This window comes from Diabrotica undecimpunctata, chromosome 4, assembly GCF_040954645.1.
Source record: "Diabrotica undecimpunctata isolate CICGRU chromosome 4, icDiaUnde3, whole genome shotgun sequence".
NCBI classification, from domain to species: Eukaryota; Metazoa; Arthropoda; class Insecta; order Coleoptera; family Chrysomelidae; genus Diabrotica; species Diabrotica undecimpunctata.
The window spans coordinates 149,059,964-149,079,983 of NC_092806.1; the positions used below are offsets into that span (position 1 = coordinate 149,059,964).

The following is a 20,020-nucleotide window of genomic DNA, read 5'->3' on the forward strand; positions in this document are numbered from 1 at the left end:
CAATTTCACTATAGGTTAGTCAACCTGAGACAGCAACATCCTCAATCAATTAAACAAAGTGATGTCAACTAATGGTTCTATTGCTGGTTCTTCATCATTCATAAGTATTGGAAGATTTTCCTGATCTTCTTTTAAAAAACCGGATTTTATGCAGCAGTTGAGAATTGTTAGGGGTGTTACACTTCTCCATGCCTTGTCAATCAGTAAAATAGTTATCAGAATCGTGATATTTGCAGTTAGCTGCTTATCGACCGATTTTAAAACGATCTTAACAATTTTTTTGCGATAGAACATCTTAGAATTATGGGTGATCCCTTGGTCCAATGGTTGCAATTCGAAAGTTGTATTTGGCGGAAAAAAGTAGAGTTCCACGTTGGACAATGTAAAAGGACTGTTGTGGACGATGCAATTGTCTAAAAATAGTAAAATTGTCCACTTTTACCGTTTCATGTCCCCATTAACTGCTAAAAGTCAATTGTTAAAAAGTTCTGTTGTCATCAAGCTTTTTTGTTAGCACGATAATCCGTAGGAAACGATTTCACACCTTTAAAACATCGCAGTTTCATTGCTGTTCCTATCACTAAGGGTTAAAGTTTTTTCGATCCGTCCATATTTACTGCAAGAAAAACTGTCAACCTCTATTTACTTTGTTTTCCCCCATGACATTTTTCATCTTTAAAAGTAAGCGTCCTGTCCGGTAAACATTTTAAAAATAGGCCAGTTTCATTAGTAATAAAAATGTTTCGGGCATTGTAGTGTTCAATCAAGGTCTTCAATTTACCCTGTCACTAACACCACTCCATCAACACTTCCACTTCCCCACAAACTTTTTTAAACACAACTCCATTTCTCTTTTTGAAATTTGTAATCCACGTTTCACTTACCGCAAAGTTTTTGATGCTTAGAGAAAACACCAACTCTTTTGCTTTTTCTTTTAACAAATTTTTGTTAATTGATACTTTTTGTTCTCTACATTGTCTTAGCCAAATGACCAGATTTTCTTCCAGACGAGGAAATTCACCTTTAATAGTTCTTTTCCGAACTCCAGCAGTTTGAGCAGCATTAATTTTCTCATTGTGCTTTATTATGGTTGAGAAAGTACTCAGAAGAATATTAAATTCTTTTGTAACATCACTTTTCTTCTCACCGAAAAGATGACAAAGTGTATAGGATCAGTTAAAAATATCGAGCGAAGTTTGATACAAATAAGCAACAATTGCCTATAATCAAGCATTAAGCTTAAAAACAAGAACCATATGAAAGTTTCAATACTTTCATCTAGTATTTGGTCTCCTTATTATATATTATACAAATTAAAACATTACAAATATATTCGATAATTTATTTTACAGTTACGTTACAACAATATCTGATAAAAAATACAACTTCTGGATTGAAACACTAATACCTATATCCGTTATTGTTATTCTTGAATGGTCCCAAGTATTGTCTATTAACATTACCACCATCATTTCTACCAACTTCGATAGAATTTAAATCGTGAGCTTCTGAATGATCGCTATTAGCGCCAATGCGGTCTTCGTTGCTCGTTCTGCTAACATCCACAAGACTCTGTTTAGCGACTAAGTTAAGGTTAAGAGATCTCTGGATGGCTTCTGGCACTGGAGGTGCGACCGGTAGATGGTCTCCAGTAGCGCGAAAACCATTTTCGTCAGCGATGTAGTGAACAGTAAACGTTTGTCCTTCGGGAGATTGGTAAGTGTAGCTGCCATGTACTACGTTACCTTGTTCTGCTCCAATAGTTTCTTGATGTCCTTCTTCTTCGTGCAATATGTTATTATCGGTTTCGTACCTATGAATTGAAAAGGTTTAATTATTATTCTTTAAATGAATATACTTAAACTTTTAAATACCTATGTAATGAACTTATAAAGAGCAAAAACGATGAAAGAACACACACTTTTATAAAATGCACAGAAAGATATGACGAATTTCACAAAAAATATCCACGTTTTTGATGTCAAAAACATTGAATTTAATATTTAAGAAAAACTCTTGGAAAATTTTTTTATTCTTTTATTTGTGAGAAAAAACAATATGAAGAGTTTTCAACGCTGATTTCTGGAAAAATAGTGAAAAAATTCCATCACGTACAGTTATTTCACAAAATGATATAATAAAGAGTCATTAAGAGAAACACGAAATGCTACGTACTCTCTACGCTACTTTACGGGGTTGAAGGTTGGACGTTAACAGCAGCAACTATAAAGAAAATAGCGGCTCTAGAAATGTGGCTGTATCGACGCATACTGAGAATATCTTGGACAGACAGAGTGATCAACACAGAGGTATTAAGACGAATGGGTAAAGAGGTGGAATTGTTAACAACTGTTAAAAGGAGGAAAGCGTCATACCTGGGCAATGTGTTCCGTAATGATAAGTACAGTCTGCTACAGCTTATCGTGGAAGGCAAGATTGAAGGTAGAAGAGGTTTGGGCAGAAAGAAGAAATCCTTTCTGAGAAACTTGAGAGAATGGTTTTAAATACCAGAAGCTGCGAACATAATACATGCGGCACAAAACAGAGAAACATATCGTTTGATGGTCGCCAACCTTCGGTAGAAGACGGCACATAAAGAATAAGAGAAACGGGCAGTATGTTCATGTCAGCACTTGTTCTTGCCGTACCATATCTCCAACCACTTGCTGACTCATTGCGCCTTCTTTCATGTCAATACCTATCTATCGTGCTGCCCCTTTCCCCTCCATTAACAAGCAGTGAGCCTCTGATACTCTCTTACATTTCACAGCAGCTCTTCACTCGGAGCAGTTCACGTGTTGTTACTAGTGCTTTAAAGTAGTGACTGATTTCTTATGTTATAAAGTTATTGTGTTATATAGACATCAAATGACTAATAGATAAGCGTTGAGCTCCACACAAAGTTTGTTCAGTGTGTGTTGAAGAATTGAGGCTATGGTTTCAAGGTAAAAAGCAATCCTTACGTTTTGGAATACCAGTGATGACTGCTATTCTTGTTCTTGCAACGTACGAGGTTTCAATTTAAGAAACAAAAAGGATATTTCTTACCCTAACATTCAATTAGCAATTCGCCCTGTCCCTCATGGACCTGAAGTGCCAATACCCTCTCGTCCAGATTCTTTGGATGATATACATGATGATCACGAGCCACTGGATCAGCAAGGTGATAGTGGAGAAGACTGTTATGATCCTGGCACAACCGATCCCATCCCATTCTCATAATTTAAACTAAACGATTTAGTAAGCGATCTATGTCTTTCTAAAAAATCTGTAGAAGTTTTAGAATCTAGATTAAAAAATAAACATTTTTTGGCTCCAGATATATCCTTTTCTTTGAATCGATGTAGGAAAAAGAAATTTGCATCTTTCTTCTCCCAAGAGAATGACCTGGTATTTTGCAGTACTGTTCCTAGACTTATGGCACATTTTAAAGTAGAGTATGCTCCTAATGAGTGGAGACTTTTTATTCTCCACTCTTTTTTTTTTCTTTAAAAAGAAGCCTTAAAGCAGTACTTTTACACAATGGCAATAAATATTCCTCTATGCCAGTTGGTCGCTTGGTTCATTTAAAAGAATGCTACGAAAACCTTGAACTGGTTTTAAGTAAACTCTGCTAATCAGAACACAAATAAACACTATGTAGTGATTTAAAAGTAATTTCAATGCTGCCCGGTCAACAAAGTTGCTATACAAATTTTCTTTGCTTTCTTTGTAAATGAGAAAATAGATACAGAAAGCATCACTACATAAAAAAGCTTGGCTCTTGAGAGAAATCTTACAGTAGGTGTTAAAAATGTTTGAAGGAAAACCATGGTGGATCCCAAAAAGGTTACTTCCACCACTTCACTTTAAGTTGGAGCTGATGAAACAATTTATCAAGGCATTGACTAGAGAAGAAGAGTGTTTCAGATATCTTTGTAGACAGTTTCCTGGTTTATCCACAGCAAAGCTAAGGGAAGCATCTTTGTCAGATCGGACATTAGAAAACTAATAACAGACCCCAACTTTAACAAACGAGATCCAAACTACAAGACAGTTGTCGCAGACATGATCTACAACTTAAAGAAGCTGGGCTATAAAATGAGCATTAAACTTTACTTTCCACACTCACATATTGACTACTTCCCGACAAAACTTTTTGATGTCAGTGGCGAAAAATTTCACCGAGACATCAAAGAAATAAAAAAAAGATACCAAGGAAGATGGAATGTTAGCATGATAGCAGATTACTGCTAGATGATGAGAACAGATGATCATCAACGAGTCCACAGCCGGAAAAACAGTAAAGGAAGCTTTGGCAGAAAGCTTATTATAAGGACTTACGATCTCAAAGAGAAATATAAATGTACTGAAAATTTAGTTTAGAACAAGATTAATAAATAAACTAAATTTCATAACGTTGGAAAAACGTGAAAAATTGGTTATATTTTGTTAATATACCCAAACATACTCACTACTTTATGAGAAAACCTGACGTGGTACACAAAAATTGTTTGCATTTTTTAAATCAGCGCTGAAAAGTCCATAAAAGTGAGTTATCAAATTTCCAAACAACTTTTAAAAAATATTTGCTTGCAGGCCTGTGTAATTCAAGTAAATATTTATTAATTTTGATTAAAAGCTTGCTATTTGTAAATACTAATCTATAAATGACTAAAAAATTCTAAAACAAACCGCATGTGAATAATTATTACTCTAAATTACAATTACTATGGGCTATTACCACGTGTGCTTGCTTAGTTGTGTAGATACTTCCAGTCGAAATCAAAATTTGTCCAACGTAGTAAAAAATTAATCAATGAATTTACTAGATAATTGGGACTGGGATCAGTGAATCGAATATACCAATCAATTTTATGTAAAAATAAATTTAGCTCATAGTTTCGAATGAAAATTACTACAAAGTTAATTACACGGTTTAATTTCATGATTAGGAATCAATATACAGTGAAAGTATTACCAAAAAATGGAAAAAAATTTGACCATATCTAAAATTTGGCATATTTGACCAAACAACTTTAATTTTTTAATACTTACGCAAATCTGTAACTGCCTTCTCCATTATTTTCACTAGTGAGTCTTAAAATAGGAATTTGTGGACCCGAAAATTGGGATTCAGAGTTTCTGAATGCTACATTGGATCGGTCAACCAGACCTGCAGATTTTCCAAACTGTGGTGAATGATATACGTTGTAAGAGGCTACAATATATAATATATTTATTAAAAAAGTTACTTATGTTAGGTTAAAAAAGATGGTGTAGAGTGTAGATAAATAAATCAAATAAATTCTATTATTCAACAAATTTTTACCAGTATTTTCTTTTTGTATTTGTATTACTTTTTTTGTAAAACTTGTTTTTATTAAACATCAAAAACGTTCTTGGGAGGAAAACAGCATTCTACAAGTAAGAAAATATTGATAGGACTCAAAAAACTAAACAGAAAAAATTAAATAAACCTAAAAATACATAGGATAAAGAATGGCAAACCTATTTTAAAAGAACTTTTACATATGAATAAATAAAAAGTTAAAAAAACATAAAAAATATAAAAATTCAAAATTTTAATTTCCTAAACTTATACAGGAAAAACATCATATTTAATAGTAAAAGAGGAGGCATAAAATCAAAGGAACAATCTCCAAAAACAAGAAATACAATTAGCATAAAATAAACTAGCACAAGTTATAAAAGAGACCAAGAACAAGAAAGCGCCTGGATCTGTCACAGATAAACTTATAAAATAAGGATCACAAAACTACAAAGAATGATCCAAAGGATGTTTCAGAGAGTAATATCCGTAGAGAAACTTTTAAAGAAATGTACACCGGCCTGTTTCAAACAATAAATAAATAATGGGAACCTAAAATAACACAATCCAATAAATAAAATAAAGAGCTATCAAGTTTATTTTTAAAGATGTTAACACTAGTTGCCGATATGGTGTCTTGATCCAAATTGTTCCAGATATCAAATATTCTATTTGGCAAGAAGTTCACCCTGAACCTTGTAGTAGTTTGCTCCCTCTTTAATTTGTAACGATGGCCTCTGAATCTTTCGTCATGATTTAAAGTGAATATGGTATTTAGGTTTCTAAAATTATGTTTTAAAATATGGAAGGTCATAATTAGGTCACCTCGAAGACGTCGCTGCTCGAATGTGGTGAGATGAGCCATGAATAATATATCTTCATAATTAGGTCTTACACTGCCGTATACCTGTCTTGTAGCTTTACACTGAACATTTTCAAGTAGGATTTCATCACAACCGAGATCTAGATTCTCCACTGGACCAACAAACTTAAGAATAGGTCTAACGCATCTTGAGTAAAGTTTACTAACAGAGATTAGAGATATACGTTTAAAACATTTACGGATCAAAAACAGTTTCGAGTTTGCACGTTTACACACCGACACTATGTGATCAAACCAATGTAAGTCACTATTAATTATCACTTCGAGATCATTGCGGGAGGTTACGGAATTAAAGGGATGTCAATTAGTAAAGTACGGTAGTGGTGGGTTATTTTTGCCGATATGTCATCATCATCCAGCCTCAAGAGTCCACTGCTGAACATAGGCCTCTTCCTTATGTTTCCAACCCCGTCTATCTTGCGCCGCTCTCATCCAGTTTTTATTGAGTCTTCTTAAATCGTCAGTCCATCCTGTAGGTGGACCACCTACACCTACAAGCTGATATGTAGAACAACGCATTTTTCAATGTTAAGCGGAAGTAACCATTCTGAGCACTATTTGAGTATTGTATTAAGATCGTGTTAAAGAACATATTGGTTAATAGTTGGATTCAAATATAATTTCGTATTATCAGCGTAAATGGAAACCTTACTGGATACAATAAGTGGAAGATCACTAGTGTAGATACAAAAAAGTAGCGGTCCAAGTACTGATCCTTGTGGGACTCCACTCTTGACTGGGTTATCTAGTGAGTGGTCTTTCCCAACACAAACCTTGAAGTATCTGTCAGACAGAAAATCTTGAATCCAAATGTTTAACTTTCCGAAAATTCCATATTAATTCAATTTAGCTAGTAATCGACGTTTTGGAACACGGTAGAAAGCTTTGAAGAAATTGACAGGATGTCGATTGTTTAAAAGTAATGGCCAATCATGTACACAATAAAGTAAGTTTGTGATCGTTATGACTTTTGATTAAGTCATGCTTTTGGTGAAGTTTAGTTCCTTTCTTGAATATAGGAACAACCAAAGTAAATTTCCAGGACAGGGAGAGAAAACCGTAATTAAAAGAAGCATTTATTATGAGAGATATAGCGGTGGTTACAGATTCTGCACATTGTTTGAGGAAAAACGAGGTGAGTGCGTCTAATCCAGGTAATGAATTATTGCGTAATTTCCATAGATGATGTGTAATTGTATATGGTGTAAAAAAGATATTATAGAGAGTTTAAGAGAAACGTGAGCACATTATTTGAGGAGTGGTATCAATAGGTTCATCTGTAAAAACCTGAAAAAATAATAACGACAAACATTCCGGAGATTCGTTATTTGAAGAACATACAGACCCGTCAGCTTTTTTAAGTAATGGTATGGAGACTTTAGAAGATAAAGGGGTGCTAATATACCGATAAACTTTTTTACTATTACAACTAGCAATTCTGTTCTTAACTTTAGAAACGATTGTTTGACTCGGTTAGAAAAACTACGGTGGGCGAAAAAATTATCAAGGAAACCTTCTTCTTCAGTGCCTTATCCGGTCCGGATGTTGGCGATCATCAAGGCTATCATGGTTTTGTTGACTGCTTTGCGAAACAGCTCCGCTGAGGTCATCCCAAACCATTGTCGGAGATTTTTCAACCACGAGATACGACGGCGTCCCGGTCCTCTTCTGCCAAATACTTTACCCTGCATAACGAGTTGAAGAATTCGATATTTTTCTTCGTTTCGCATCACGTGGCCGAGGTACTCAAGCTTACGTTGTTTAATTAAATTAAGCACTTCTTTTTCTTTTGTCATGCGCTGTAGGACCTCAACGTTGGTGACATGGTCCACATAAGATATCTTTAGTATCCTTCTGTATATCCACATCTCGAAGGCTTCGATTCGTTTTTCAATGGCTTGCGTCAGTGTCCAGGCTTCAACTCCATATAGTAACACTGGAAGAACGTAGCACCTCACTATCCGCATCTTGGTTCCCAAACTGAGATGACTGCAGCACAACAAGGATCTCAACTTAATAAATGTAGACCGTGCCATTTCAATTCTGGATCTAATCTCTTGAGCGTAGTCCCATTGTACGTTGAGGGTAGTTCCGAGGTAAGTGAATCTGTCGCCTCTCTGGATCTCTTCGCTACCTGCCATTAGTGCCCCGGGATCTAAATTTGTACGGCTGACAACCATGAATTTAGTTTTCTTAATATTAAGGTTCAGTCCGTATGTTACGCTCACAGTTCGCACTCGGTCTAGTAAGGCCTGCAGATCATTTAAGCTGGTTGCTAGTAACACAGTGTCAATCGGCGTAGTGGATATTATTGATGTATTTACCGTTCACTCGGATTCCCATGTCTAGGTTTGTGAGGGCTTCATTAAAAATCTCCTTAGAGTATATATTGAAAAGAGTCGGCGATAGCACACATCCTTGCCTTACTCCTCGCATGATCTTCACCTTCATCAAGGGAACCAGTAAGTTTATATGTTCGCCAAAGCTTTCGCTTATGTCGCACCCAAAGCAGAAGACACTTCAAGTGTAAAAATTAATTGATCGTGATTTGTGAAGTCTAAAATTGAAGAATTATTGTTGGCTCTAAATCTCGTAGGTTCACTTATCAGTTTTGGAAATATTGGGTCAGCTAATCTCTGAAAAAATGAAATCTTCAACAAGGAGATTTTCAAGGGATGATAATTCCTTAAGTTTGTCAATAAGCATATTGTCCTGAGTAAGTACTGTATCCGGAGGTCGGTGTATGCAAATTATATTAAATATAATATTAGTAAGGAGTTATTAGTAACAAGTAAGTGGATAATTTCTGTACCAGTTACGTCTATTGTTTTATTACTGATGGAAAAAGTATTGGTTTATTCATTTGCTAAATAGATGCATGCTTCTTCCGTTCGACAAGTACCTCTATCTGTACGAAATATAGTAAAATTATCAATGTTTACAATAGGATAGGGGATAGAAGAATTAAGCCACGTTTCTGTTAGGAGAATAATGTGAGGTTTTAACAGTTGAACAGTTTATAAATTTATTAAATTTGAAAATAAGAAAGCTTATATCCGTACACCTAATAAGCCAATCCGTAAATTTTGGTGCAGAAGAATTATAAACGAAATTTCATTATCTTTGGACAGCCATTCACCAAGGTCATTTTCTCCATTATTTTTACGAGTTTCAAGCTCAGTACAAAATTCCTTTAAACGAAGTTGCTGCATAGGTGTCTTGTCATTAATAACAGAATAAGTTTCAGTAGATTTGTTTTCCAAAAGTTTATTTTTGTTACGAAGAATTTTTCTAGTGTGGTGTTCAGAACTCATTATCACTTTTATCATGCGGGGATAACGTTCATTTTGATTTGGTTTACCGACTCTATAAAATGTAATAGGACTTTCTTGACATCCAATGACTTCTAGGGCTAAATTTATTGATATTTTTTATTTTGTGCGTCTTTTGTACGTTCAGGGATGCCTTTAGCCAAAAAATCTTTGGAACGATATATGCGGTCAGCGGCTTCATTGACGATGCTGTCAGTAAATGCTGTTATTGTAATAGAATCAAGTTGATTTAATTTATTGCTTAGTTCGGATAGTTTAAATTTCGTCTATTAGAAATTATATTAGAAATCAAGAGTCTACTAGTGGAGCTTTAAACTCTTTAAACTTTAAACTCTAGCTTTTTTTTTTTTTTTTTTTATTTAAAGGCAGCCGCATCAACCATATTGGTTATTAGCGGATGAATTTAATACAAACAATAATGATTACAAATAACAAATAAATAACATACTTATATGTGGTTCAATATGTTACAGTCTCTTAAAAATTTCACAATATTTTCACTGGTACACTCACTAAAAATGTCCCTTATAACTGATGGGATTTTATTAGTTAGTCTTTCAGTACTATATTTGGGACACTCCGTTAATACGTGTTTCACTGTTAACGGCACGTCACAACTCGTACATTTTGATTGAGGTTCCTTCTTCATGAGATATTCATGGGTGAGTTTGCTGTGTCCTAATCGGAGCCTGGTTAATACAACCTGAAGGAAACGGCTAGGGGCGTTGTTAGTAAATCGTCCAAAATTTGGTTTAATTTCTTTTAACTTTGAGGATTTTTCTTCCCAACATTTAGTCCAATTACATATCAGCTTTTGTTTAAAGTACGGATTGAGATCTTTTGCTAATGGTTTTATTATCGGTCTGATATTTGGGGAATTTGCTATTTCCCGAGCATTTTTATCAGCTAGTTCGTTTCCTTTAATGCCTATATGTGATGGTACCCACACGAAGACTAATGTTTTGTTTTCCAGCTGCTGCATCTTGTTTTTAATTAATTTAGCTATCGGGTTGCAAGTGTACATTTTTGACAGTATATGAAGGGAATTGATTGAGTCAGTAATAATACGGAATTTATCTGGTTTGACTGTTTGTATGTGAATTAGAGCTCTGTATATTGCATACAATTCTCCAGTTATCACAGTGGATTCTGTGGGCAATTTGAAACTTTTTATTATGTCTCTTATAACAAATGATGATCCTACACCAGAAGTTGTTTTAGATGCATCTGTGTAAACTTGGGTATATTCAGGGAAAGAAGAAAGTATTCTATTATAATTGCTTATAAATATTTCTGGATTAGTTTCAGATTTATGATATGATGATAGTTCTAAATTTAAAGTAGGCAAAGGTATTAACCAAGGAGGTGGCGTGTTTACGTTTGCTGAATGTGTTGAGGGAAAGTTAAAAATTTCAATAGAGTTTAAAATGTTTTTGATCCTTAATTGAAATGGTAAATGTGTTCTTATATTGATATTTGATAACGATGGCTGAGTAAGAAAATGGTTGTCAGGTTGTAGTGATGATTGTTTTGAAGCGTAAGATAGACTAAGTAATTTACGTCGTTCATGTAATGATGGCTCTCCAAGTTCCCACTCGAGACTTGCAACAGGAGTTGTTCTATAAGCTCCAGAGATTATGCGTAATGCATTGTTGTGTATAATGTCTAAGATTTTTAAATTTGTCTTCGACGCTGAAGAATATGCAATGCATCCGTAATCCAATTTTGATCGAATTAGGCTTCTATACAACAGTAATAATGTATCTCCGTCTGCACCCCATTGTGTGTTGGCTAAACATTTAAGAAGATTTATACCATTTTGACATGATATCGCCAATTGTTTAATATGTGGTTTCCAACTTAAAGTTTCGTCGAATGTTATGCCTAAATATTTTATCTTTGTACTTCGTTTTAAAAACTTTGTGCCGAATTTTAAGGCAGGTATGTTAGTGTGAATAGGTGTGAAAAATAGAATCCACTCCTATTAGACCACCTTTCGATTTTATTTAGTTCTTCTTGTAAAAGTTTGACCATCAAGTTAATATTTTTTCCTTTGATAAACATTATCATATCATCAGCATATAATCTAGCCTGTGCAGGTCTCTTGAGATTTTTTATAACATCATTCATTGCAATTAAAAAAAGTGTAGGGCTAATTACAGATCCTTGTGGTGTTCCATTGTCTTGAGACTTAATACTAGAAATTTCTCCATTACTACGTACAGAAAATTTGCGTTCATGTAGAAAGTTATTCAAAAATGCCAACATGTTTCCTTGAATTCCCCAAGTCTGCAGCTTTGTTAATATTCTGTGTCGCCATGCTAAGTCAAATGCTTTGTGGATGTCAAAGTAAACAGCTATGCATTTCTGTTTGTTACAGAAGGCTTCATTAATTTGACTTTCTAAATGTAAAACATTATCTATAGTAGATCTCAAAGGACGAAATCCAGCTTGTTCCGGTATAAGTAAATTGTGATGTTCCAAATGCCACATAAGTCTATTATTTATTATTTTCTCTAGCAGTTTGCAAGTAGAACATGTAAGTGATATTGGCCTATATGATTCTGCCGCTGTAGCCGGTTTGTTAGGTTTTAGTATAGGGATGACAATAGCTTGTCTCCATAAGTCAGGAAATTTATGTTTACACCAGATTGTATTAAAAAGATTCAATAGAAAGTCTAAAGCTTCGTTAGGTAACTGTTTTAAGAATATTGCGGGTATGTCATCTGGACCTGGTGATGTGTCTTTTAACATTTGGATTGTTTCTAATAGTTCTGTTTTATTAATTGGAGTATTTATATCATCGTTATTGGCTATAATTTCTATTGGATTTGCTTCTTCTTCCCGATATCGTAAAAAAGTATTGCTGTAATTTTCATTTGTAGATTCTTGTCTGTATGTTTCAGCTAATTCTTCTACAATTTTCTTGTTTTCATTAATTATGTTTCCATTTCGTTCTAGGTATTTTATTCCATTTTGTGTACTGACGCCAGAAATCTTCTTAACTTTTTTCCATGCTGATGACATGTTTGTATTCCTGTTAATACTTTGAACGTATTTTTTCCAGGACTCTTTTTTAGATCTGGTAGTAATTAATTTTGCATATGCCCTTTTTTTCTTTAGCTCTATTAAGTTCTCATTGGTTTTATGTCTTTTGAAAGTATTTAAAGCTTTTTTACTTTGTTTTATTGCCAATTTACACTCTTCATTCCACCAGGGAACAACTTTGTTTTTTGTTATATACTTTGTTTTTCCCATTGCAATTGTGGCCGCTTCAGTGATTAAGTTATTAAACAATTTTAAAGTTAAGTTTATGTCTTCTTCAATTATAGGGATATTCGGTATTTCTTCAGTAATTTTTGTTTTAAAAATGTTCCAGTTGGCTTGCTTAATTTTCCACTTTTGCAAAGGATTGGTTTTTGTTGTGGGGTTGGAAATTTTTGTTACTATTATTGGATAATGATCACTTCCATATAAATCGTCTACGGTTTGCCATGTGTGATTTAGTAACGTCGATGGGTCAGAAATAGACAAGTCAATAGCTGAAAAATTTCCAGTAGCTGCGTCGAAACGAGTTTTAGCTCCGTCGTTCATTATTGTTAAATTCATGCTATTAATTACGTTTGCTAATACCTTTCCATTTTTAGTTGTTTTTCCGGAACCCCATAGAAGGTTATGGCTGTTAAAGTCCCCGAGAATTAATTTTGGTGATGGAATTTGCATAATTAAGTCGGAAAGTTCATTTCCTTGGATATTTTGGCTCGGGGGAATATAAACGTTACATATGTTCATTTTTTGATTAGTACCTATTGTTACTGTTACTGCTATTGCTTCTAAGTTTGTTTTAATTGTTATTCTGTTTACTTGTAAATCGGTTTTAGCATATATCGCAACACCGCCACTAGCGTGATTTGTTTGTCTATTTTGGTAGTAAACATTATATGACCTCAAGTTATACGCATTGTTGCCTTTAAAATTAGTTTCTTGAAGACATATAATATCAGGTGAATATTTCTTAATAAGGACCTGAAATAAGGGTAGGCGGGTGTAAAAACTGTTTAAGTTCCACTGTAAAATATTATTATACATGAATTTATTTTTATTTAAATAATTAGTTTTGAGATATATCGCTGTCTACGTCAGATGAGCCAACATGTTCGAGCAGTTGTTTGGTTAATTTTTTACTTAGTCTAGTACATTTAATTTTCATATTTCGATCTTCAGCCTGGGTATGTATTTCATTTATCATTTCTATAAGAGATGGAATATGTAGGGTATAGTCTTTAGCAATGCTTAATGCATCATTACTACCGTGAGTGTTCTCTAACAGATTAGTGAATTGTTGACTATCGAGTGGGAACTTGGGATTGTGATTGTCAATAAAATTGGTTATCTTTTGGGGCAATTCTGGAAATTCTAATGAGGGTTTATCTTTCGACTTCAACTTTTTCTTTGGAACTTTTGGAACAGGTGTTGGAAAGTAAGATTTTGGTTCTGAGGAATTAGTAATATCTGGTGTATCTTCTGGGCTAGATGTTGCAATTTCAGATAAATTTCGTTTGGAGGTCTTAGGTTTAGTTATCGGAGTTGTTTGAAATTCATTAGAAGCGGGTATGTCAGGATTGGGCTCATTAAATGTAGGAGTAATTGGTGTTGGTTCACATATCATTTCAGGGTTAGTAGTATTTGATATAAACTCATCTACATTATTGCTGTCTAAGGAATGGTTTAGAGAGGAACTTTCTTGTTGTGATCTAGTATATGAAGAAGTTGAAGTTTGGAGTTGAAGGCCGGCACATTGAGATGCAAAATGTCCTGGTTGCTTGCACTTATAGCATAATGAATCTGTTGTGAGAAATATGCGATATTTTAAGTCATCATGATTAATTTCAAGTGTATCGGGAATTTGGAAACTATCTTCTGGAGGAGATATGTACACCTGTCTTCGAAAACTAAGTATGTGACTATACGCTGGATCGGTTGCTCCAATTCGTAAGAATGTAAGGGGTGACATTAGCTGTAATCCAATGATTTTTAACTCGGTTTCCAATAAATTATGTGGAATTGTGGGACTTACGTTGGATAGAACAAGTCTTTGTGACGGGGTAACTAGCTTTCGTACTGGTATTACTGTGTTATTAATCTTAATAGAATTATGTTCTTTTAAAAATTTGTCTACAGCTGATTTACTTGATAAGTATACACAAACACGGTTGTTTGAAATTCTGGATGAAAAAATTATGTTTTTTGGATCTACAAGTGGTCCCAGTTCTAATAAATAATCTTGTAATTTGAGGCCCTCTATTGCAGAAAAGATAATTGCCTGATCTTTGCTAGGAAAAGTTGTTGGTGAGTGAATCAATGCTGTGGAGTACTTTTTAGTGTTTGGTGAGTTCTCAGTCTCAATAATAACATTGCCGTTATTACTATTCATTTTGGTCGTTTTCGATTTTTCGGTTTCATCAATTCGGCTGAGTACGGATCTGTTTTATTTGAAAGTTGACTAGCAACCAGATTTTGATAATTGCTCTTTTTATTTTAACCAAATTCTTAGGTTATTTAGGACAATAATTTATTCAGTTTATTATCATGCAATCAAACAAAATCAAAGTTTTCTTTACTCACGTATGATTTCCTGCACTTAAACAATCACTATAATTACTTTAGTAATAATTTTAACTTGTTAATTATCGGTTTTTACTATTAATATTTCAGAGCTGTTTGTCACTATTTTGACACAATCTAGTAGACTCTTGATTTCAGTAATTTCAGTATTTCAGTATTTCCAATGTTTGAACTACATGCATTGCAAAGTATACATATCCCACATACTTTTTGCCTTGTAACTCGATGATCGACCGACAGATCCGTACAAGCGATGTGTATTGGTTTCTTACAGCCATCACACTGGAGCTTTCTATCGGAGGTAGAAGTTAGCTTTGAACAATTAGCGCAAAACGATATATTAGGCACGATTACCTTTGTGTTAGTTTTAGATATGAATTATAATTATTGGATTGATAATAAATAGCAAATCTATCGTTATTACTTACTTGAATGTTTAAAAATACAATCATAATATTTTTTTTTGTTTTTCAACAACACATTTAAAATCATCTAATTTGTCGGAGTGTAGCAAAATACGAAATTAACTGTAATTAATATTTTTATAGATGAAATATTAATTATAATGAATTATAAGTATCACGTTGATAAACAAAGACAATATCTTATTAATATTCGTTTAAAACCATATTAAAATCTTACTCTAACCTCTTTTATTATCCTCTTGGGGTTCATTACTAAGGCCTAAAGTACTTAATACGCACGTGATGAAAATGATTGTCATAGAAGGTTATAACCAACCCACGTATCAGTTATATAGGAAGCTCTTGCGATATTTCCAATGCAAATACAAGCAGTTAAAGTTTAAGTTTTGAAGTTCTACATTGGTTATAAGCCATTATAGAGGAATTTAATTGTCCATAAAAGCGGTATTCATGAACAAAGAAGATCAGGTTAATGCTCAGTATATTTAAACCGCATAAAATGGGATAAATAGGAGGCCTCACTAAATTAATTTTTAAATTCATTTTTTAAAGGGAAATATTGATTTTATTTAGGAAAATAATTGATAAAGTCTCATAAAATAAAATATTTCATTTTTGGCCTAATATTGTTCGTCTATAATATCTCATATGTAAAACAATTTTTGGGAACATAAACAAAATATTGTAAAATTAAATATTTTTTTAATTTATAAGAAATACATAGCAAGAAAAAAAATATTTAATAAATTTCTTTCAGTAGGTATTTTTCATTTATTGTAAGTAGTGTAAATAACTCAAGAATATATAAAAATTTCATTGATTTTATTAATCTTTCATTGTTATATTCCTTGTTTTTTTTTAGATAGCTCTGTGTATCACACTTACCTAAAGTAGGTCTGGTGGATCTGAATCCTGCAAAAACGTTGGCCACTCTGGATGGAGCAGTAAGAAATTCAGCCCCATCTGAAGTTCCTGAGGTAGCCGGTGGCAAGTAATTATTTTGAAGTTTATCAGCCACAGCATAAGCAATTAACAAAAGAAATACAGTCTAAAAAGGTAAATTTGAATAAATGTTCAATAATAATTTTAAATATTTAGAAACATATCCCATTAAATCTTTTCAAAACAATTTTTTCATTTTACAATGAGATCGTTTCCGTTTTAACAAAGTATCGGAAAAGTTGTAAGAGGTTGAAGCGTGTTTAATAAACACTCGTTTCTCTCCATGTAATAAAAGTAAGTATTTTAAAGACAAATTCAATAAAATTAATATGACTTCCCATCCCAGTCCTTAACACACTTAATTTTTCTCCACCCGAACGATTAGTTTATCCTACATGAACTGAAATTTGCTTTTGATATCCCTTATATATTTTTTAAAAATCAATCCAATACATTTTATAAATTGATTGAAATTGATAACCTTATCTAGAACACACATAAACTCGCCAGCTATTTGGCGCATTTCTATATTCAATCTAATTAAAAAACCTGACCAATCCTGTGTAACTTTTATCTTTTCGTCCGATTTCTCTCACTTGTACCACCTTCAAAATTCTTGAAATAACGATAAAAACTCTCTTAGTTCCTTAAAAAAAACAATATTATTTCCGATGCTCAGTATGGCTTCCAAAGTCATCGGTATACTCTTGACAACCTTGTTCTTCTTCAAACATCTATCATGTTGTAGCAACTATATTTAGCATTGAAGGGGTATTTGATTTAATCTTCAGAAAAACAATAATTGACAAACTCTCTTACTATAATTTAGATGGCAATATTCTCTCATCTGTAAAAAACATTTAGACTGAAAGAACCTTTAAAGTCCATGCCAATGATAAACTTCCTCAATCTCTTCCTTAAAATCAGATGTTTCTCAAGGATCTGTATTAAGTTCCACTTCTTGCAATCAACAAAATTTTCAGGTTTTTTCCTGCTCCCATCAAATATGTTCAATACGCCGATGAGCTAAGTATTTAATGCTATGGTAAATCTGTTCACACCACATATAAACGTATACAAAGTGCAGTAAATCTACTTAAAGATAGATCTAATGAACTAGAATTATCACTCTCTTACAGCTAAACCAAGTTAAGAAAGTTCTTCAGAAAGACCTCTACTACCTTACTACAAATTTTATTTAACAATTCTCCACAATATGTTGGTATTTTATGTAAAATTCTCGGTTTAATATTTAACACCATATTAAATTGGAAAAATCGCATCTCTGAACTTAAAACCAATTGTTTGTAAAGGTTAAACGTTCTTAAAACTCTTAAGTCATCTTTAATGGGGTTAGTAAAACTACCTTATTAAGAGTCTACATAGTTTTGATCTGACCCAAACTCGACTACGCTAGCTTTATCTATTCCTCTGTCTCACGATCTGATATAGATGTATTAAACTATGGTTTTCGTAAAGCGCTTCGTCTGTATTTAGGTGCCTTTTACTCTAGTTCTATCGAGAGCACGTACCGTCAATTCAAAGAACCTTCTCTCACTTTAAGACTACAATCTCTTCTACTTTTATATGCTTCATCTATTGATTTAATCAATATAATTTTCACTAACTACTCATTAGTTTAAAACGTTCATGACATATACCAAAATCTCTCTGCTCACGATGTAACAGTCTCTCTCATATAACTGCCTTCTCATAGCGAAATTACTGGTAATGAAACAGCAGATCATTTTGCCAAAGAAGCTATCAGTTATTGTACTGGAGTAATAACAATTCAACTAGCTTACGATCTCTAACTCGTTTTCAAAAAGTCAGTTTAGGATACTTGGTAAAATTTATGGCAAAAGAGCAAAACAACTCTTCGTGAACTCCAACCGTTTATTGGTCATCTCTTTCTGGACTTTCTACCTAGAAGGGAAGCATCGATTACAAGAAGACTCCGAATCAACCACACCAAACTTTTCCATGGTTTCTTGATTTTCTCTGAAACTCGTCCAACTTGCCAGCATTGCAATGTTTACCTGACTGTAAAAGAGATCATCACCGACTACAAACAATTTACCAACCTTTACAAAGCACAGGACTTGTAACTTACTCTTAAGGAAATGCTCAGCATCCCTACAGAGATCACGAAAACTATACAGTTTCTAAAATCCGTTCAACTATACCATAAGATTTAACCTAGTAGACATTAGTTACAGCGATATAAGTATCATTTGTTTTCATTATTTAGCCGTACGGCTCACACTCCCTCTAAGGGCAAAATTCACTCATCCTAGATACCTACGGCATCAAAGGGATCGTGCTCTAATGGGAGTCTTTTCATGTTATCGAGTCCTCAGTGATTATATATTTAATATTATTGTTCCTGTACCAATAGCCAAAGTTGTCGATGTACTTTATGGAAATAAAAAAAATAAAAGTAAATTTTATTTAATTTTAAATTGTTTTACGATAACAGTAAAGATAAGTCTCCTTGTTTTTTTTTTTTATTTACAAAGAAAATAGTCGCTTCAACCACTTGGGTCATTAGCGACAAAAGCGACAAAAGTCTCCTTGTTAAACAAAAAGAGGAGAACCATTTAATGTGATCAATCATGGCTCTATGAAACTCTTCATCAAATGCATATACTAGGTAAAAAGACAAATTCTTAGGTATACTACCGCCTGGGAACAGTAAATGTAAAGATAGACCAAAACTTAAATGAATTAGGATGCTAGGAAAATTAGTACAACTGACTGATAACAGCTGTCAATGGAAATTAGTTAATGTCAACGAATATTTTAGAAGTTAGAGGCTACTCTTTAAAGATATAGCACAAGTACTAAGGACGAAACATATAACAGTATACCGAAGAGAGACTATTAATTTTTAAGATTAAATATATAAATTTAATACTTTTCTGTTAATAAAATATGAAGAAGTACTTACAAGTTTCATTTTTGGAAAATTATGTCTATCATTCATAACCAAACACATACTGATAAAAATTTTCTGTACATCTCTATATATAGTCTGACAGCTTATTCTTAAAACACCCAAACCAATTATATTTTTGGAGCAATGACAAGGTTGCACGATCCAAGGCCCACTTTAATCCTATCATCACAGACCATCTTCGGCGGTTTTATTTAATTTTTGGGTGCGATGCTACTGCATTGACAATCGTTTCTTTAATCTGATAAATCTTCCAGTGCGTGACGAAGGACTGAATAATAAATGTTTGTTTTCAAATATCACAGCGTCGCAGTAAAATATCAATAATGGTAATTGGATTGCATAAGTTCGCTGAAGTTTAAAGCTTTTGTTAAACTAAAATTAATGATTCAATTATTATAGTATCTGTTTTTGTGTTACACATAGAACTGTATTGTTTTACAATAAAAACGTCACGAAATAATTTAGACCGATATTTTTTTTTGTCCTACATTATTAAAATAGACATTTGGGCATCTGCTAGTTTTTGCACTTGATTCTAGTCCA

The 20,020-nt window shown here is 33.3% G+C and overlaps 1 protein-coding gene across 1 annotated transcript; it reads right to left on the reverse strand.

Annotated features, from left to right (window-relative positions):
- Positions 1–1,328: 1,328 nt before the first annotated feature.
- LOC140440173 (uncharacterized) lies at positions 1,329–19,565 on the reverse strand. The gene is made up of 4 exons (XM_072530493.1): positions 19,469–19,565; positions 16,462–16,624; positions 5,038–5,200; positions 1,329–1,813 (listed from the first exon to the last, which is right to left on the reverse strand). The coding sequence occupies exons 1-4, from the start codon at positions 19,514–19,516 to the stop codon at positions 1,402–1,404; spliced, it is 786 nt and encodes a 261-aa protein (XP_072386594.1). The 5' UTR covers positions 19,517–19,565; the 3' UTR covers positions 1,329–1,401.
- Between the last annotated feature and the right edge of the window lie 455 nt (positions 19,566–20,020).